The 22508-nt window shown below is 33.2% G+C and overlaps 1 protein-coding gene across 1 annotated transcript in view; it reads left to right on the plus strand.

Moving 5' to 3' along the window:
• Positions 1-21766, plus strand: part of LOC108903216 (dopamine receptor 1) — a 79121-nt gene extending 57355 nt beyond the window's left edge. The window contains exons 4-7 of the mRNA XM_018705318.2: positions 6157-6389; positions 13525-13728; positions 16580-16869; positions 21548-21766. Of these exons, the coding sequence (XP_018560834.2) occupies positions 6157-6389; positions 13525-13728; positions 16580-16869; positions 21548-21676 (856 nt within the window). The 3' untranslated portion in view covers positions 21677-21766. The remainder of the gene's footprint in view (positions 1-6156; positions 6390-13524; positions 13729-16579; positions 16870-21547) is intronic.
• Positions 21767-22508: the final 742 nt, after the last annotated feature.

Below are 22508 nucleotides of genomic sequence, written 5' to 3' on the forward strand. Positions count from 1 at the left end.
CATAAAAATAAATAATAAATTAAAATTTAAACACTCTGTATCTCGGAAACGAAGCATATTTCGACTTACGTTGATATAAACTTTTTTTCACAAAATAACCACAGCCTAAAATATTTCGCACTTATTTACAAACACCCTGTATATCTTTAATATACGAATAAGTACTAAAAAAGAAAATACCTAAGTACTACATATTTCATGTATCTTATCTTATCTTATTTGAAATATTTGCCAGTCATCCACTTTCATACGGACTTACAAAATGTATGAAATTTGTTTAAAAACTGTTAATTTTATTATTTTTTATATGATAGAAGAAAAATGGGTCGTTACATACGTTTTCTAACGTTAATGATTAGGGAGTTATTTAAAAATATATTTTTTTTTTGTCTGTTAGGACTTTTTGGGAATGTTTTGATTGTGAATGGCTGCACTAGCATAAACTCTCTCTTTTTAATATTTTAAACATACAGGGTGAGTCATTAATAATGGTACACAGCTTAATGGCATATTGTTAACATCAAAATATAGTGATTGAGCCAAACATGCCTTAATCAATAATTATTGCTCATTTTCGTTCTACAAGGTGTTAAAGTTGAAAAAATATTTTCCTTTTTTATCTATATTTTAAGTATGTATGGACCGATTGTTTTGAAAATTTGTAGTTATACGTCTTTTGAGGAGGCAAATACGAATATGCAAACAGTGTTGGGGTCACGTCTGGAGGGCGCTAGTTATACTGTCCTATCAATGTAAAAATCTCTCTAACGTTTTATATTTTACAATTTTGAATTTTTTAACTACAAATTATTGAACTACGTTCAATTCTAAATAAAGAAGGTGTACTATTTACAAATCGACAAACTAAACCGTTTTCGAGATACAGACGTTTTAAGTTTTTGAGAATCGGGCGGGAATTAAATTAGAAAATTAGCAGGTCTCAAGATACCAAGCCTGAATTAAGAATTAAGACAAACATTACAGCAATTAAAGATTTTATTATGCATATCTTAACAAATTATTAACTACCAGCAACTTCAATGCACTTTCTTAGCCTTTTATTGATATTCTCTTCTCTAAAAAATAACGACAAGGAAAAAACTACTTACTTCTTAATCAAATTGAGTAGAAAACAATATGGTATTGTAATGACAGCTGTCTACTACTTTGGAAAAAATAATTTTCTAATTTAATTCCCGTCGAATCTGAAAAACTTAAAATGTCTGTATCTCGAAAACAGTTGAGTTTATCGATTTGTAACAAGTAAACTTTTATTTATTTAGAATTGAACGTAGTTCAACAATTTCTAGTTAAAAAATTCAAAATTGTAAAATATAAAAAGTTAGACATATTTTTACATTGACAGGACAGTACAACTAGCGCCCTCTAGATGCGACCCCAACACTATTTGCATCGTCGTATTTCCCACTTCAAAATACGTAAAACTACGAATTTTCAAAACAATCGGTCCATACATACTTAAAATATAGATAAAAAAAGAAAATATTTTTTCAACTTTAACACCCTGTAGAACGAAAATGAGCAACAATTGATTAAGGCATGTTTGGCTCAATCGCTATATTTTGACGTTAACAATCTGCCATTAAGCTGTGTACCATTATTAATTACTCACCCTGTATATTTTAAATTTCAAATTCATTCGAACCCAACAATCAGACCTATGTATATTTTATACATGTTAGTTTCTGTGTGTTCTATTGTTGCCTCAGCTTATAATATTTTCGTAAATAGGTTTATCATCTTTTGTGACTAATTGAAATTTTTAGGTGTTAGGGTGATTCACAAATAGTGACCAAAAATGAAACCTCGTATTCTTTGGTGAATTTTTTTTTTTTTGAAAAACATAAGAGAGTAGTAATTTGTAGAAAATTAAAAGACGAATCCGAAAATATCATGGTTGTTACCGTAAAGCAGTGGCGTACTATTTTATTTAGAAAAATATGCCACCGATACCCTGTATCTCCGCCAGTGGAGCATGTAAATTTTAGGAAAATCCCTCAGCTTTTGTACAATGTTTACATAAATACATGTGCCCAATTTCAAATTATTTCACTTAAGTACTAGTTTTTAAATTATTTGAAAACATTAAAAATATTTTTTGAAGTTTAACACCCTGTATCTTTTTAACGAAGCGTCCTAGATAAAAACTTTATAGGAAAGACGTCCCTTAAAATTCACGAAAGACTACGAAGTTTCATTTTTGGTCACCATTTGTGAATCACCCCGTATAACAATAGCCAAATCGGAAGACTTCTTGCACAAAAATGTATTCTCTGTTATTGACTTTATTTTAAATTTAATGTTTTTAAATTCTTACCGACATTTATGGTATGCTGACCTGAGCTGTGTGTAATTATGTTAAAGTTAAGAGACTTTCATATTTGACCAAAAAGTTACATAAGCTGTTCAAGTAATAACCAATTCAAATATTCAACTTTATAAAATTACAGAAATGAGTAGTAGCAGATTAACCATTGGGCAAAATGGGCAATTGCTTGGGACCCCCACCAATAAGGAGATACCAAATAATTTATTAGTACAGGCTGAAAATTTTCTAGATAGTAGAATAAAAACAGCGAAAGTTTTGAACAGAATTACCTAATTTCCATAATTTGGTAGATGCGTCAAGGATAATACAAAAATTTATTTAACCAAACATTTTTAATCTAGTCTCTTATAGTTCAAGAAAAAATCCTCAAGACGTAGAAATTCTACAGTTAGATGGTAAATTACAAAAAAAAGTAAGACTGCTATATCCTAAACAGATAATACGACAAAATAATTAGTATCTGCAGACTCGATCTTGGTAAACTGGGTGCAAGGAATTCAAATTTGATCTCAGATTTCTTATGTACAATTCGTTTTTGAGGCACAAAAAAAATAAGAAAAACGCACATATATCCTTCTCCTCAATCTTTAGTTGAAAATATAATTTCGAAAAAATAACATGCCGCTGCAAATGAAATGAAACGTTCAAAGAAACTATGTATTTGATTCCTTACAAAATTAAAATTATTTTTCTATATTTAAGCAAAATCCGCTTTACAGATAGCAATCCAATTAGAAGGCAAGATAAAAAGAAACAATACTAAGAACACATTAAAAACTAAAATATTAAAGTATTAAAATATAAAACACGTACAAAAAGTAATGAAGGAAGAAATAACACAAAAAAGTTGTGGGTACACAGTACCGTAAGTGACCCATTTTAAGTATTATGCCAAGAGCTGACGCCGGACCGGCCTAATAGTTGCATTGACAAATAACAGACGCGGGACGCACCAGGGATCCAGGAAAGGTCCACGGCAGATTGGCGACAGGACCAGATACATATACTTGCGAGTGATTCCATGCCAAGACTCTCCAGCGAACGCTAGTCCCGACAACACTTCTTTTTCAATTTGTTTTCAATAAAAAATACTTTTATTTTACCGTTGAGAGAGAGTTTTATTTTGCTGCATACCGAAAGCAACCCTCAAAGTTAAAAGTAAATAAATAAAAAGATGTGGAAATTACAATTAAAAAAATCAACAAATCAAATAACAAAAAACTAAACAAAAGAAAAATCAAATACAAAATTTGACCAAACATCTACCATGATGTGAATGTTTTAAAATGTATACCTTGTATGCACAGAGGTCACTTAAAATATACGCATTATTAAGCACTCTGAAAGGCATACTGACTAAAACCACAATCCAAAATCAGTCAACTACCTCCCTTTATACAGGGTGTACGGAAATGAAGAGCAAAAAATTCAGGGGATAATTCTAGACCGAAAATAAATGCTACCTCTTTCTATAACATTTTTTCCAAAACTGATTATTAACGGAGTTACAGGGTGTTAAAGTTAAATTTTATTTGCAGTTTTTTTTGCAATACCTTTTGCCACACTCATAATATTTTGACGAAATTTCGTATATGGGGTTTTTTCGGGATGAGGATTATAAAGCCCACCGTTTTTTCGCATTTTGTAGATGGCGCCACATATGAGCCTTTATTTTGGTTTGAATGGTTCCAACTTTTTTATGCTACACTTTATGCGACTTTTGACTGAATATTTTTGTTCTCCTAACCTTTTGACATAATAAAAATATACTTTATTTCGATAAATCTAACCGTTTTCGAGAAAAACGATAAAATAACATTGCTTGCATGTGATGAATACGAAATCATTTTAATTTATTTTCTACATTAAACATGGCATGCTTTGGAAACAAGCGCTTAGTTGCCTTGGAAACAAGTTTGTGTAGAATTAGTTTTGACAGATAGTAATTTTGTATAAGTCCTTTTGTAGTAATTGTTATCATAAAAATAATAATAAAAATGAACAACAATTACTCTACTTTAGTAGCTCTAGTTTAGCTGCTGGCAATGCTCTTGCAGCACGACGTTTGTATCGCGAAGCATTTCCAAATAGAAACCTACCCCAATCGCGAATGTTCAGTACTATTCATCGAAGACTGGGAGAATTTTGATCGTTCAAAACCAGAATTTTTGATATAGGTCGACAACGGAATACTAGAACAGCAGAAGCAGAAGATCGTATTTTGAATTCGATAGAGAATAATCCCAATTGCTATTCAGGCGGGCATTCCAAAGAGCTCCGTATATGAAACAATACGCGAACAAAACCTTCATCCGTACCACTACCAAAAGGTGCAAGATTTATCCTGCTGCTCGTGTGAATTTTTGCAATACAATTAGAATACTTCATAATGGTGACCAAAATTTTGTTCGTAATATCCTTCACGGACGAAGCTGGATTTGGCCATGATGGCTTAATAAACCTCCACAATGAGTATTTTTGGTCTGATGAGAATCCTAATTTATCAATAGAGCGTGGTTATCAAAATAAGTTTTCCGTCAACGTGTGGGCCGGTATTGTAGGGGACTACTTAATTGGGCCACATTTCTTTCCACAAAGACTCAATGGTGAAGTTTACTTGGATTTTTTAAGAAACCACTTACCTATTCTATTGGAAGATGTACCACTCGGATTAAGAAATGCAATGTGGCTGCTTCAAGATGGCGCGCCACCGCATTTTAGTTTAGCGGCCAGAGAATTCTTAAATGAAACTTTTCCTGAAAGGTGGATAGGACGCGGTGGTTTTGTACAGTGGGCCCCTAGATCCCCTGACTTAAACCCAATCGATTTCTTTTTTTGGGGCTATCTGAAGACGCTTGTATACAGGACACCTGTGAATAGCGTCGATGAACTGAGAGAAAGAATTGTTGCTAATTGTGAGGTAATTAAGCAAAAGGAAGGAATATTCCATAGAGTTCGTCGGAATTTTTTAAGAAGAATTAATTTATGCATTGAAGAGGAAGGACGTCACTTTGAACCTTTGATTTGAATGTTTAATTTGTATTTGTATTGTTCTAGTAACTTATGTATTTTAACCTTATGATTTTGTTAGTAAACCATTCTTTATTTGTTGAGGACGTTATTTTTTTATTATTTATCATTAACCACCATCAGCGTAACAACAAATTTTCACAAAAATTACTATCTGTCAAAACTAATTCTCCACAAACTTGTTTCCAAGGCAACTAAGCGCTTGTTTCCAAAGCATGCTATGTTTAATGTAGAAAATAAATTAAAATGATTTCGTATTCATCACATGCAAGCAATGTTATTTTAGCGTTTTTCTCGAAAACGGTTAGATTTATCGAAACAAATAAAGTATACCTTTTTTATGTCAAAAGGTTAGGAGAACAAAAATATTCAGTCAAAAGTCGCATAAAGTGTAGCACAAAAAAGTTGGAACCATTCAAATCAAAATAAAGGCTCGTATGTGGCGCCCTCTACAAAATGCGAAAAAACGGTGGGCAAATTTATAATCCTCATCCCGAAAAACCCCCATATACGAAATTTTGTCAAAATATTATGAGTGTGGCAAAAGGTATTGCAAAAAAACTGCAAATAAAATTTAACTTTAACACCCTGTAAGTCCGTTAATAATCAGTTTTGGAAAAAATGTTATAGAAAGAGGTAGCATTTATTTTCGGTCTAGAATTATCCCCTGAATTCTTTGCTCATCATTTCCGGACACCCTGTATAACGTTATGTGAATATTCGTGTAAATCTTAAATGTGACCGCCCTGTATAGCCAAATCTTTTCTTGATTACAGGTACGGCAGGTGGGTGACAAGACGGGTGGCCCTGGGAACAATAGCCACGATATGGCTTCTGGCCGCTCTCATTTCGTTCGTCCCCATCTCCCTCGGTCTGCACCGGCCGCCCCAGCCCTTGGTGTACAACGCTGGGGGGCAGAACTACCCCACGTGCGCCTTGGATCTCACTCCCACCTACGCCGTCGTCTCCAGCTGCATTTCTTTCTACGTTCCATGCATTGTTATGATAGGTATGTACCATTTCGAAGTCGATGCTCAACTGCACGCGGTGGGAATTTCTTAATCTAATTAGTTAAGGGTGCATTTGAATCGCTGTTCAAAGGATTCGAAATGAAAAACCTTCTTTATCCAAATTAAAAAAAAATAAGTTAACTTAAAAAGTATTTACATTTAACAACCATTTAATATTATTCTGACATCTGATAATAAACAGTCACATTGGTAGCAATGTAATTGTAAACAATTAGGGTAACAATCGTGGAAATAAATCTGTCAAGGCCTAATGTTAAATTTACAAAAAATTCTACCTGGAAACAAAAAATATGATATATAAAAAAAAAATTAAGAAAGACGGTGTTTTCTTCCTGTGGCGCATAAACGGTGAAGTTGACCTAAAAAATTCATAAAAGTTAAAAAAACGGTTTTTTGCTAATAAAAAACTGAAACTCCAATGGAAAAAAGTTAAATGAGAAAGATGTAGCTATTAAAAAACCTATCGATTCGAGATATATCGAAAAAATCGTCAAAATTCGACTTCTCTTGTTTTTGCTGTATCTCTTGCAAATTATGGTTTTGAAATTTGTTTCTTGCTGTAAATATAGCCCTCGGTAAGCAAAAGAGTACCTTTTATTAAAATTAAAAAATATTAAAAATTTCTCGAGTTAGAAAAACGCATCCAAAAATTGTTACTTTTTTCAGTCATTTTTGGACACTCTTTTTTACCATGAAAGTACAACTCTTAGGGAAAGAAATGAGCCCTATGCATCAAGCAAGAAGAGCCGATTTTCGAAATGACAATTTTTTCGAAAAATTGATATAACTTTAAAAAATTTTTATATTTTTTAATTTTAAAAAGGTACCTGTTTGCTTGCCGAAGGCTACATTTACAGCAAGTAACAAGTTTCAAAACCTTAATTTGCAAGAAATACAGCAAAAACAAAAAAGTCGATTTTGGACGGTTTTTTCGATATATCTGGAAAAGTAATATAGCAATGGATATATTTAAAAATACGATTCGATAGGTTTTTTTAATAGCTACAACTTTCTCATTTAACTATTTTCGATTGGAGTTCAACTTTTTTTTTATTAGCGAAAAACCGTTTTTTTGACTTTTAGGAATTTTTTAGGTTAACTTCACCGTTTATGCGCCACTGGAAGAAAACACTATATTACAATTTTTTTCCTATATCACCATATTTTTTGTTTCCAGGTGGTATTTTTTGTAAACTCGTCTACCGGATTGGATCTACTCGTCGATTGGACTATAATTATTGATTTTATCATGACGAATACTGGTTCAGTCAATATATAGAGTGTAAGGTGATTGACTGGCATTATTTTAACAGGTGAAAAATTTAACCCCAACAAATAAGTATTATAGAACATAAGTCCTAATAGAACAGTTTTTTAGAAAAAAAATTAAAAAGTTGTTATAACTACACATAGTAATAATAGATTGTAAAGAAAATACACACGGTCTTCAATAAATTACTAAGAAATTAAATGTATTTCACTAGGAAATTAAATTTATTTCAGCTCATGAATAAAGCTGTCAGAGAGAGCCGCAATACAATGGCGTGCCAAGCGGGTCAACAGAGACACGCGTGAGCTGCTACCTCAGAATACTATTCACGGTCACGTCACGATAGTATACTGTTGCTTTGTGATTGTGCGGATGTTCCATAATTATTTCCTATTCATTGGTGTTCATTTTGGTGTATTGTAGACAATTCAATTTTTTGCTTTTTAATAAATAACGTGACGCCTATGTCCCGCGGCTCAGTTCTGACAGCCCTACTTATGCATTAGGCGATAAACATGAACGAGTACATTTGATAACAGCGCGTTAATTACCGTAAATAATCAGCTGGATGACACAGGTATTGGCAGTTGACGCTAGAGAAAACAAGTGCGCTCTGTGTTTTTGATTACTGTTGAACTGTTATTTTTTTTCATTTTGTATTCTGCGCCAATAATCGTCGTCCACAACAAGTTCTGTTAAATATTTGGGAATACATCTTAGACATTTTCTCAGACTGAACCTCAAGGGAGTTAAGATTTTCCAGCGAGTTTTAATTTTTGTGGGTGGATTGCAAATAAAATCAACAAGCCACCCACATTTCTCTGGAAGAATCTTAATAACGAATGAGGTTTTAATAGAAATGGTATTTTGAACTTTCATAAACATTGTGCCTCAGACATATTTTCAGCTTAATATTTGAGTTGGCTTACTTAGTGACAGAAAATTAATTTGACTTTCGAGAGTGAATTAATGCAGCTGAACAAATAATATACGTACCTAAATCCAGTTAAGTTGAGTTTGCATTTTATTTTTTATGATATAATTCATATAAATAAAGTGTTTGGTACATACTCGTACATAAATTGGTATGTCAAAGTTCAAGACCTGACACGCATCATGCTGTCTTGGCAATGTCAGGATATGTGCACACTGTAATGCAACGTAGCCAAGTTGTATAGAATATCCATGTTCTGCTTCTTAATTTAGATGATGAAATATAGAAAACGGTTAAATTTAGGACATAGCAGTATAATACTTTTTTGTTTGTTTCAGTCCAATGTATGGCAGTCATGGCTAATAGCTTTAATGCCAAATTTGAGCCTGTGTGTTATTTTCAATAAATATATATAAATTCGTCTTGATAATTTATCAAGAAATTAATATCCAATATTCGACACATCAATTTACAAGAAACAGTGTGTTGATTTTATAAGTTACTAGCCACTACTTGCTCAGAAATATGGCCATTTGCTTTGTAACAATTACAATTGTTAATAATAGTCCTTCCATTTATACAAACTGGGATGAGTTCCAAATGTACTTTATCGGTTTGAAATTACTCTCAAAAATAAAAAAAATATCAGGAATGATATCTGCTGTGCCAACGTCAAAGAAATAGTAATACATGTTATATATTATAAAATGAATGTAAGTACGAGATTTTTACAAACTTGGAGAAGATATCTGAAGTGTAAACCAATCCAAGTGCGAAAATTTGATCGGCCGAAATATTTTTTTACCACATTGATATGACGAAAACTTTATGAGAACCGCTGACACGCTCTACACGCAGCCTATTTGAAAATCGCAGATAAAGATGTGCGACTAACTCGTAACATTTTAATATGATTATGAACAGTAAAACCACAAGGCTTTTCTTTTTATCGGATAAATTTCTCTTTATAACGAAATAGTTTTGCCAATCAGTAATTTTACGAACTTTATCCATGAAATAAAAAGCTCGCGTGGTTTTTGGCAAGTTAAATTAACGATGAAATATATGAATGAACAACAAAAATAAATATTATTATTTATTCTATGTGAACGAATAACAACCATTATCTTTATTTATTCCAATTATTTGAAGGAACAGTTATTATAAATTGTTTGGTTTGGTGTACTGATTTCAATATTTTCTTGTCTAGTTTCCGTACATGTTGAATATTCCTTTTGACTTCTTCTATCCGAGGTTCGTAAGTTACTAATAAGAGTTTCGTGATGTTCAGGGTCAATTTGAAGGTAAGATTTAATGGATGATGACGGCGAATGTCTAGTTATCTTTATCAGTTTTTTGGCTAAGTAAGAAATTGTACTGGCACGGTTTGAATGGTTGGTAATTTTATTATTTATGATATACAGTCCAATTTTAGCTGCAGATACTTTTGTCCATGCAGATATAGAATTAATTCCTAGTGGAACATTTTTATACCAACCTTTAGAATTTGTTTGTCCAAATGGGATTTGAAGTTAAAAAAGTCGATCAGATGTTATGTTATCGTTTCTCTTTGTTATCCATTTGTATCCGCCTTGTTCTGTCTTTGAAAATATTGAACTGTATTCGAATCTTCCTGTTGGTGTTCCATCTTGATTTTTTTCACTTTTGAAATGGTAAATTTTACAGTGTGTAGCCTCTCCTCCTCTCCAAGCCAATTCATAAGAAGCTATATGAAAGAATCTTTTTCGTAATCTTTCTGGTTCATTTTATATTAATGAAATATATTTCTTGAATCATCTTTGCAGTTGAATTCTATATTGTTTTAACTCTTTACGGTCACAATTATTCACCTCATTTTATGCAGTATGTAAGTCGGGGACGATTTCAGATGTTCTCAATATGTTTTAATAAATTTGGATTATTATTGAAAATGCCTATTATTAAAGCTTCTACCTGTCTCTAAAAAATCATTTATTACCATTAAATATGTTGGGGAAATATACTTCACTTAAGAAATTAGAGCGAAGGAAATAACGATTATAAAACCTTTTAACTGGCAGAAACAGGAATATGAATTCATACTTTCTTTAACCCAGTGCAGTTCCTTCCTTCTCGCACTAGTCGGCAACATTATAATCCTTCTTACGGGATGGATTAAAGGATTGCATTCCAGGAAACTAAAACACTAAAATGCCCAAACTGAGAACTTTGTAGACTTCGGGGGGGTTCGTCTCGGAGTGAAATTTATTACTAATACGGAAAATAGAGAATGTAAAAATGAATGCTTCATCTCGAGCAAGAAGTTTCATTTGTATAGCGAGGAACTCACATCAATCAACGTTTTTGTTATTATTTTTTGGGGAAAGAAAACACCTGTTACAGGCAGAGCGCCGCGAAAGAATTGAATGGGGACGATTCGAGAAGTAATAAATATTTTAAAGCGATATGATATAATCGAAAAAACCGAAGCGGGTAGCGGTCCTTTTAGAAAATGGTAAAAAAGTTTCCATTTGCGTGAGATGTTTCAAATAATAAATATAGTACAATGATTAGTTCAAATAAATTTAAAATATTTTCCTAGAGAATCATGTCAAATGAAGTTAAATAATTTGGATTTGATAGGATTTTTTGTTTTTGAATTTATTTGAATTAGCTCAATATTTTTAAAATAAAGTAAAACTACAAAAGCAAATAATAAAATATACAGTGTGTTGTGCAAAACCGTACTTATCTTATCAACTTCGACGTCACCTGTTACATGAGTGTTGTATAAGAAAGTGCAAAAAAGCAAACGCCTAGGTGGGACATTCTGGAAGGAAGCCTAGATAGTTGAAGATAGGTAGTTGAAGTGCGAATAGTGTGGAGATCGGTAGTAAGACGATCGGCGGGCAGTGTGTCAAAGTAGTGAAAAGTTAATTGTTTAAAGTGTTATTAGTTAGCAGGTAATATTCTTCAAGTACTTTGTTGTTAATTGTTCTATATAATCTTATGATTGTGATGATTATAGATGTTTCATGATAATAATTCTTTGTAAGTTTAGCTTCCATTGCTTTATGCTCAAGGGCATATATTTTTCTAAGGTAAAATTGTTATAATTATACTTAAAGTTTGCCCATTATTTATTTCATGTGAAAATATATGTATTGTCCTGATTGCCAGACATCACAATAACGACTTCTTTGTTTCACATCTAACTTGTTTTTGCCATGATTACGTTGTTCGTAAAATATAGATGGTTCATGATAATAATTCTGTATATGTTTAGCCTTCATTGTCTTACGCTCAGGGGCGTATATTTCCCTAATATAAAATTGTTACAATTATTATTATAGATTGCTCATTATTTATTACACGTTAAAATATGTATATTGTCGTAACTGCCCAGATATTGCATTAACGACCTCTTTGTTTCACATTTAACTTGTTTTATCATGATTAGGTTTTTCTTTGATTTCTTGTGCTCACTTTATGTCATGCGTCTATACGAGCCTTGTTGAATTTACTAACATTTTCGCCCGTGCGGAACGAATCTGGATTAAGTTCGATTGCCTCCCGTATGGGACTCCAGTGTTATGAAGGATCTTCCGAAATCTCAACTATAGCTGGATTGCCTCCCGTACGGGACTCCAGTACCTTCCGGCTCTGCCGGCTAACTAACACCAAACCTCTTCAGTTTTACTTGGAAGTGTGTATGACTAATATGAGGTAACAGATGACATTTAGTGACACATTAAATGAGACAGGTCTTATTTATCACTAGCAAAGGATCTTAATTTATGCCTTTGGTTAGCGGTTGTTTTGTATTTATATTTGGGTGTTAAGAGCAAAGATCGTGGGTTTCTCTGCCATGCTCTTTCCCCACAGGAGCTCTAGGTGAGCCTGGCACTCTCATTTTATGTTAAATGGTTGTTAATGTTTTTGTTGTTCTTTCTATCTGTCACATGTTTAATTTGAATTGTATGTAAATAAAGGTTAGGTATATTTACTTTGCTTTTGTTTTATATAATTGAACCATACATCCCCTCTACAAAGTTAGTAGCCAGCGCCTTCCGGTCAATTAAAAATGGATACACACAACGTAGGTAGTCCTTTATGACGATCACACATATTTTTGGCCACAACTACGTTTACTTATTTTTTGTCGATCCTAGGGTATACTACAGTGTCACCGGATTGCACTGTCGACTAAATCTTAGCGACACCAATTTTAATTGTTCGTTTACAATGAATAATGACAAACCGTTTGTCTACGTTCGAGATAATGCGATCGCAGCCGGAGAAACAGAATATTGTGTTTCAATGTAATCTTGATCTTATTATTTTAATAATTTTTAATTTTACCGAAATTTTGTTGCCAACGTGAAGGAAATAAAACTACTGGTCACGTGACTTGTAGTTATTTATCAAGGTTCTATATTTCGTTTGTATTTTACTTGTACATTGGTTCCCAGATAGATACTCTTAAAGTACTGGCCAATAAACTCATATGGTGTAAAATTCCTTGAAAATTATAATTTATTGATGAGCGGTAATTTTATTCAAATCGACGCAGGTAGTCATTCTCTTAAATATATGAATGTATCTCATATCAGTCTTTTAATAGCAAATTTGTTGCAACTTGCCTAGAAACTCTAACAATCTGCTACGAAATTCCTTGTTCAGTTCCAATTAAACTTTGCGCATTATAAAAACCAGCAATATTAGGAGTAAACATGCAAAGCAGGATGTTACTGTATAATTTGCGGATGCTAATTGTACCCATATTTTATGTAATAACACGCGATCTTTTCGTGTAATCACCACTTAGGTTTTATCTCTATAAACAGTTTAGACGTAATATCACAAGGAGTTATTTTTACTTACATCTATATGCAATGACATAACCAATTTTTTTCATATTTTGTTTTAGGCATATACTGCAGACTGTACTGTTACGCTCAAAAACACGTGAAGAACATACGAGCAATCACGAGGCCGATCGATCTGCCTGACTCCAACACGATTTCGAAGAAGAAGAGCACGAAACAAAAGAACAAAGCGCTTCACATTCACCTGCACAACCATCATAGTAGTCCGTACCACGTCAGCGACCACAAGGCTGCCGTTACTGTAGGTATGAACAACCTAACGTTTCTATATACCTACACTGAAAAAGAATTATTGGCAGTAATATGGAATGTTAAACTATTTCGAGCGTAGTTGAATAATTTCCGGGATGGACGTAGGCAGTATAGACTTGACATTTGGAGAAACATATCGCTCTCTTCGTCAGAAGAAATTTTGAAATTGGAAATTAAGTCCTCTGGTCGGTATTTATATTGGTTGTGTATCCCTACATCCCGGTGAATATTTCGAGCTCACTGGCGTATGACGTTCTGGTTTTTTATTTTCACGATAAGTCGTTTCTAAGTTCCAGATAGTTCTACATTCTGATCTTGGTATTTCGATTCTTTAGATTTATATTGCTTCTCCGTACAGCCTTGGCCAAAATCTTCTCTCGCCCACCATAATTTTAGTATTATTTAGGTCTACTATACCTGATACTTTGCAACTGTTCTACTTCTTTTCCTAGTGGTTGATTCTAATCAAGTACCATAGCACAACAACCTTATCAGGCCTATTGTGCGCCCCACTACTTAGTCCTATTCAGCAAGTAGTTTTGTCCGTTTTACAAAGTCTCAGCTCCTTGGGTTCCAGATAGGGTCTTCCTAGGAGCGTCATTCTACTACTGGGCACTCTACCAGGATATGCAGTGAGGTTTCATCCGGCGAGTTACATCCTCGGCAGACTGTCTTCAAGCTCAGTAACTCGAGTGGCTTTGCCCTGGCCTTGAAGTCCAGTATTTCCTGTGTTGTCTCAGTCCATTTGCCCAGAGCCCCCCTGACCACACTGGGAGATGTACCGTAGAATGAACTCTGTTTTTTCCTAGCAAGTTCATCCGCTTTTTCGTTCCCATTAATGCCTTTATGTCCTGGCACCCAACACAGCCTAACTGTATTAGTGGTAGCCAGTTAAGTCAGCATTTGTAAACATTCCCACTCAAGTTTTGAACTTATCTTGTGTATACCTAAAGCTTTAATCGCAGCTTGACTGTTTGTGAGTTTGTGTTTATAACCTCTACGTATATTCTCTGCTAAACACGCTATTATCGCGAAAATTTCTGCTTGGAATATAGTAGGAAATCTGCCCAGGCTGTAGCTTATACTCCATCTAGGTCTGAGTCCATATATTCCTGCACCCGTACCTTAGACCATTTTAGAGCCATCCGTAAACCATACTAGGCTCCATCTTTTCTGGGTATCATATATCTTCATAATCCTGTAATAGTGACTACCTACCTCTCCAGTCGTTATTATTCCTGAGTCGGTATGATGCTAATAACGCTGCTCTTTCCACTGCTATATGCAGCGCTGGTAGATTTAACGTGACTTCCAGCGCAGCCATCGTCCCAGTTATACCCAAAAAGGCCAGTCTGTGGATTCTATTCAGTTTTCCTTCGCTGTGGTCTGTTGCGCTTTTTGCGTTTTTTGACACCAGACCACAGGGCATACAAAATCCTAGGTCTTACTATCGATGTATACATCCACTTATATATAACAACTCTGGCTTCAGCCCCCAGGTTCTACTGTTACTAGGTGCAACTGTTGATTTTTCTTCGGTCTTTTAAGTAAAACTTTTGTTTAACATTATGCTAATACCGCGAAATTTTGAAGTACATCGCTCTTGAAGCTCGTCTTAGGAAAGACTGACCCCATTTTAATTGAGGTTTGTACTTCCTTGATAAGCGCCCTTTGCTGTACAGCTATGTAGGTACATAGGAAATATAGGTTATTGATAGATAATCTTCCCTTACCTTGTAGGTGTTCTGCTATCAGTTTGTTCAATATTTCTGCTTCGAGATTATGTAGTTTCATGTCCAAGTGCTCTGGCTTACAGATATGCGAGCTCGATATGATACATATGGTTCCTTGTTTCAATGCCGAAGGTGAGATTCAGGATTCGGATACATATTTGTGTGGATCGGCTTTATATAACAAAAAAACAAATGTGCCACAGGAATCTATTTTGGGCCCACGCCTATTCATAATGTTTATTAATTAACAACGAATCTCAACGGAGTACAGTGTTTGTTATCGTCTTTCTAGACAGAATTTGTCTTGTTAGTGTAATTTATGTAATTTAATTTTACTATTTTAATAATTAGTGTTTCTATGAATGTGTTTTTTACAGATTTTTATTATTTATTAAATTTAATTAATGCTCGACACAAACCTATTTATATTTTGTCTTGGTATCTTGTAACTGAGCACTTGCCTGTGGGGTACATATTTCATTAAATAAATACGCTTTACCCTTACTTATTGTGTTCTTAACAAGAACATACAGAATAGGAAAGGTGTGGTTTAAGGTCAAATACTAAATGAATCGTTACATTTGTCTTTATAATTGCTGACTCTCGATGTAAATATTTGTCAGAGCTGGGGATAACTTTTGGGGGAGCTACTTCTTCAGTTTATTAATAAAGTTGATCACTAACGAATAAGGTTCGTCCGATGTATACTTCTACCAAGTCTACTAAATTCTCATCCTTGTTTTATACGATGAGCATTCGACAAAATTCTTGAGAGAAGTTTCTGTAAATGGATATCATGCAGATCTAGTTGGATGGCTTTGATCTTGTCCGTATTTTTGATTTTCTCAATTCCTGATCTTCATTTTCAAAGTTTCTTCTGAAGAAGAGAGTGATGTCTTTTGAAACGTCAAGAAGTTTACACCGACGACGCAGTAATCAACCCAGAAATAGTTCAACCATTGCTACAGAAGCCAGCATATTTAGAGCATATAGATTGAAGAAGTAACTGTTCGTATACTAACATCAAGTCATATTTTTTTAATTTACTATAAATTATATGTTAAATAGTGTTGATGTACCATAGATTTTTTCTTATTTCCCAACTGTTTAGGCATCATAATGGGCGTCTTTCTAATCTGCTGGGTTCCCTTCTTCTGCATCAACATCGTGGCGGCTTTCTGCAAAACCTGCATCCCGGACATCACCTTCAAGATCCTCACTTGGTTGGGGTACTCCAACTCCGCCTTCAATCCCATCATTTACTCCATCTTCAACACCGAGTTCCGAGAGGCGTTTAAACGAATCCTGACGGCGCACTATCCGGCTTGCTGCAAATGCGGCTACCAGTCCGTTTCGCTCAACAATGACAAGTTCATCACCGACTACGGCACCAAGACCTTGGTAAGTGATAATAAAGTTCGCTAGTCGATTCTGAGGGGTTCTAGAAAAATTTTCTCCTTAAAAATGAAACAAGATTTTTATAATTTAATTTTGAACATAATTTCCATTAACTTCAACAGTTTCTGCCACGTCTTCTGTGAATCGATTATGCAAAATGAAAGGGCCATCCGTAAAAAGTATGCGGGATACAAGATATTATTGATTCATCGACAAAACTCGATACGCTTTGCGTAATCTTCCGGTTGTAGGTGTTGTACTCTCTGTACTGTTTTTTTTTTTTTTGTGGAATGGCCAATTGAGTAGCAATTATTGGTGAGTTACATCATATTCTACTAGACCCATAATATTTTCTACTTCTTCTAAACCTTGTCGATAAGCTCTTTCAGATGTTATATTAGCACTGGGAAGTTTTCCGGTTTCGCACAGTTAAAGACTGTGATCAGGACATCTGTAATATAGAAACCGTAGACGATATTTTCAACAGCAGCATTAGCATTCCCATTACAAAAACCATAAGCAAACACCATATTTGCATACTCTAAATTGGAATAAGTTCTTGACATTTTGTAACAATTTGATCGTACAAACGTGTAATCAGATGTTAAATGTCGCCTTTTATATTAAAGAATCTTTCACATTTACTGTTATTAATACAAAAGATAATAATACGTTGGATCAACATTGGATAAGTTTGAAAAGTGCAGGTAATCACCTGTGCTTGGGAACATTATATAGACCTAATATTATGTTCAACATGTTTATTGGCCAGTTTAAGAACGTATTAACTAAATTATTACCTCAATATGATTATATAGCCTTCGGTGGGGATTTTAATGTTGACGTTTTAAATACAAATGATTATAACTATACAGGCTGTTACAAATTCGCTTCTCACTACAGGGATTTTGGAAACGGTAAGAAGTACGTAGTAGCTTAAATGGGGCAAAGTTGCGTAATCAGGGGACCAACATTATGCTTCTAAAAAATCAAGGCTAACGTAATTAGTTTTTGAAATATTTGAAAAAAAAAGAAATTTTGGAGATCCGTTTTTGTTTCATTTCAGCCTTGTTTGAGGTGATATTGAAAAAAGAAGAACACTTTCTCAGGGCAACTTTTTGCCCTCTATCGAATGGCATAATCAATTTTTATATGTAATGTTTCGTCTCTCCGGGACAATCATCAACTTCATTTTTTTAAATACGACCCTGGAAATTTTATTACATATTTTGCAAGCCTTCATCAGATTCAGACGATTTATCTCGAAATATTCATCTGCAGTGTATTCGTTCCAAATTTATCTAAATTTTTTATGTAGATTTCTTTGTTTATTGAATTATCGTACACTGTAAGTATCGTTAGACCCTGTGAAATCCATCTAGTTATTTAAACTATTACCACCACGCATTAAAATAAAACATTATTAGAGTTTTAGAATTAACTCAAAACACTTAAATAATAAATTATAAATATGTACCTGTTTACTGTTGAATCATAGAACTGGGAAATTATCTGATACGAAAATAGAAACGACTAATTAAATAAAACATTTTGGTCGCAATATATTTTATTAATTGCTTGTAATTAAATGCNTTCATACTTTTCCCAATTAAACTTCTTAGTGCATAGAATCATCACACCAAAAGGGCTGTTTTTTGAACTAATAGGTTTGTCATTCCGAGTACTTTCCAGATATAAATTTTCAAAATTTGAAATCACGGGCGTCCCATTTAAAATGCCATTCAAAGATATTCAAGACCGCGTGAAATCAATGAGGTATCAGTGGTGGGGGGAGCAAACACACAGCTACTCCGATCCCATACTCGTCTTTCCGAGTATTTTCAAACCATATTTTAAAATTAAAAAAAATTGAAAAAAACATTAAATTATTGCAATTGTTTATAAACGTGAAAATTGCGAAAATGTTTAAACAATCACCACGGCTCGCCCGATTTAAATTTTTCAAAAACTATTTTAAAGCTTGAGAGTTCTTCTTTTTGTGGTGAAATTTTCAAGTATTCAAAGGCTTTAGATTTTTAGAAATTTGATTTTGAAAATTTTTTAATTTAAAAAAAATACAAAATTTAAACAATTATTATGTAAAAACTATCTAACCGAATTGGATGAAATTTGGTGTGATGATTCTATGCACTAAGAAGTTTATTTGGGAAAAGTATGAAGATCCTAGGTAACTAGCATTTTTTGCAATTTTTTAAATGAAGTTTCCGATTTTTGCAATAACAATAATTATTTTTTCAAATTGCAACTAACTCTATCTTGTACAAAATTTAATTACAAAACGTTTTCTCCTCTTCCATTTTTGTCTAAAATGAATAGTAGCTAAGTTGTTGACGAGAAATCTAAGAAAAAAATTAATTTTTTTGCTACCTTTTTATGCTTTTTTGCAATAACAATTAAGCCCTCTCCGATCATATGAGTTTTATCCAACCCAAAACAGATACCGCCTGGACTATTACAGAACATTCATCAACTCTTATTGATATTATTGTTATATCATTATATCCAAGCATTGTTACTGATGTTCAAGTATTAAATATGGATGCTGTATCAGATCAGCGTTTTGTTAACAGCACTTTAAATATAAGCAAATTCGCTTTAAAACATACAGGCTGGTACAAATTCGCTTTTCACTATAAGGATCTCGGAAACGGTAACAGGTACAAAGTAGCTTAAATGAGGGCGTACTCAGGGGACCATCATTTATGCCTCTAAAAAATCAAGACTACCATTCGTTTTCGAAATATTTGAAAAAAAAACGAAATTTTGTTGTTGTTTTTGTTTCATTTCAGCCTTGTTTAAGGTGATATTGAAAAAAGAAGAACACTTTCTCATGGCCACTTAATTTTTTTAAATACGACCCTAGAAATTTTATTACATTTTTTGCAAGCCTTCATGACCCCAATATTGTACTGCCTCAGCCCAAACCAGATTCAGACGTTTTGTCTCGAAAAATTCATCTTTAGTGTATTCGATCCAAATTTATCTAAATTTTTTATTTAGATTTATTTGTTTATTGAACTTTATCGTACACTATAAGTGTCGTTAGACCCTGTGAAATCCATCTAGTTATTTAAACTATTACCACCACGCATTAAAATAAAATATTATTAGAGTTTTAGAATGAACTCAAAACACTTAAATAATAAATTATAAATATGTACCTATTTACTGTTGAATCATAGAACTGGAACATTATCTGATACGAAAATAGAAACGACTAATTAAATAAAACATTTTGGTCGCAATATATTTTATTAATTGCTTGTAATTAAATGCCCCATATTTTATTAAATATTCACGGAGTAAATAATTTCAATCGTAAAATAATATCTACATTTGCGCAATAGATGTATCAAATATTTATTGAATATATTCATATTATAACAGATTACATATTTTCATATTACTAGTTCGGTACATGATAACCCAAATAATATTCACATTGTTTTAGTTAACCCTACCGTGCTTACTATTTACTGCTAGTAACACAGATATACAGGGTGATTAACAACTCCAAAAAAAAATTTTGAATGTAAAATTGAAAGAATTTCTTTCCCAAGGAAAGAAATAAATAGAATTTTATAAAACCTATTTTATATCAGCATACTCAACTGCTTGAATTTGCTGCTATTGTTATTATTAATTAATGCTGTTATTATTATTATTATGATTAATTATTAAAATTAATTAGACATACCAGACATTTCGGCCCGTCTTATCCAGTTTCTCCGAACTAACACAAATGTTTTCTTGATTCACCATAACACAAAATAAATGTTGTCTTGCTTCACCATAAATGAAAACGTTATTCATTAATTCCCGAGTTGCTATAAACGTAAACAATTTTTGACACTTGAAGAACTAATGTAAACACTATCAGACTATCGCAAAAACGTAAATACTAACATCGGATTTCAGTATTCGCAATCTCCTGGGACCACATGAAGAGAGAGAGCATGGTAAATCACCTTGTATACAGGGAGATAATAATTTTTTCAGCATCTACCTAAGTTTTAAATTATTTATATATGCTTTTTTATATTCGACAATTTAATGTGTAACTTTTTTGGGTTATCAAAAGCCTGATCTGCTTTTTTGTATTGCGCCCCAACAATATATTTAACTGTTATTTTTCCATCTCTAGTAATATAATTTTCCATTGTACGAGCCAAACGCATCCACACAAACAAAGCTATTGAGTGTTTGCAAGCACCCAAAGAACAATAAATCAAATGAAAATAGGAAGACAATGCAACGTGTGATGTGACGTGTCGATGTTGACAGAACGGTGTGACGTCACAATCAATGAGAAACCGTTTTTGATATATAAATTTTGTTTGATTTTTGATTTATCTATAATCTTTTTACCAACTTATATATTGAATATATTCGGTGCAAATCCTCTGTTGGTGAACCCTGCAAAATAACAAATGCAAATTTTATGACACTGTAATGTTCTAACTTACTAACATAAACTATTATTGCTGCAAAATGGCTGACATCAAATTTGACCTGCAAGTAAAAAGAGGTTGTCACTAGTAAACGCTACTAGGCAACATTTATGCATGGCTAGACAGATATTTTTTCTAGTACCCCTCGTCATATAGAAATTATTTCTTCGTAGTTTATTTCTTTCTAATACGGTTTTGTTTCCTTTTAGGTGGTAGCAAGGAGGAACGGCTCGTTTGGCGAGTTTTCCAGCGAGCACCTAAGCTGCGACTCCGTGAGGCAAACAAGGATAAATTCCTCCGAAAAAGATATGTTCAGGGAAGACATCAGTGCCATTTGACAGGACTGTGATCATTTACAGGACACTATGGTTTAGATTAGGACAATTTTAAAGAGAATTTAGTCTAGATTTGGCCAATGGGTTTCTCGGAAGGTGACTTGAATTGCTTTTATGTTTGATGTTTAGATAGAAAGAGGGTATGTCAAGGAAAAACGATTCAAACCGCCACCTTCTGCATTATTTTCATGACAACTACATCTTCGTCTATTCTAATTCGTCTATTTCATTTCCACGTGAAATCCATAGGCCTCGAAGTAATTTATTTAAAAAGGCTGTGCGCTTAAACCAAAGTCGTGTAAAATATAGTGCGTATACTGAGATAAACAGTGGTAAAGGGTGATCTAGATAACTTGTATAGCCAATTTTTAATCAGAGTTAAAATGGAAATATACAACTTAGCTGCCTTAAATAAGCAGAACTTTGTCTTAAAAATAATATTTGAGGTAACAAATAGCAGTAAATGTGATAAGTTTTCGACGTTATTAATCAAATATACCTACTGGTCTAAGACTACCGATATAAGTATAGGGTATCCCAAAAGTAACACAGGATTTGAATAGGCCCATTCAGTGTATAATTTTAAACTTTTTCTTTCATCCTATATTATATACCTATATTTCTAAGTGTATAAATAAAGAGTGTATAAGACATATACATCAAGTCTTGTTGAAATGCATTTTTCACACAACATATTTATTATAAACGTAGAATGACTTGGAATACCTAAATACATTTTTCGGATTTTACTCAATGACGTAAATGGTTCGTTTTTCTACATTTTCTTTTGCGTTCCATTTTTGTACAAATGTACCCAACGTACTAGACTCGGTAC

The sequence above is a fragment of the Anoplophora glabripennis genome, unplaced genomic scaffold, assembly GCF_000390285.2.
Source record: "Anoplophora glabripennis isolate ALB-LARVAE unplaced genomic scaffold, Agla_2.0 scaffold12, whole genome shotgun sequence".
Classification (NCBI taxonomy): domain Eukaryota; kingdom Metazoa; phylum Arthropoda; class Insecta; order Coleoptera; family Cerambycidae; genus Anoplophora; species Anoplophora glabripennis.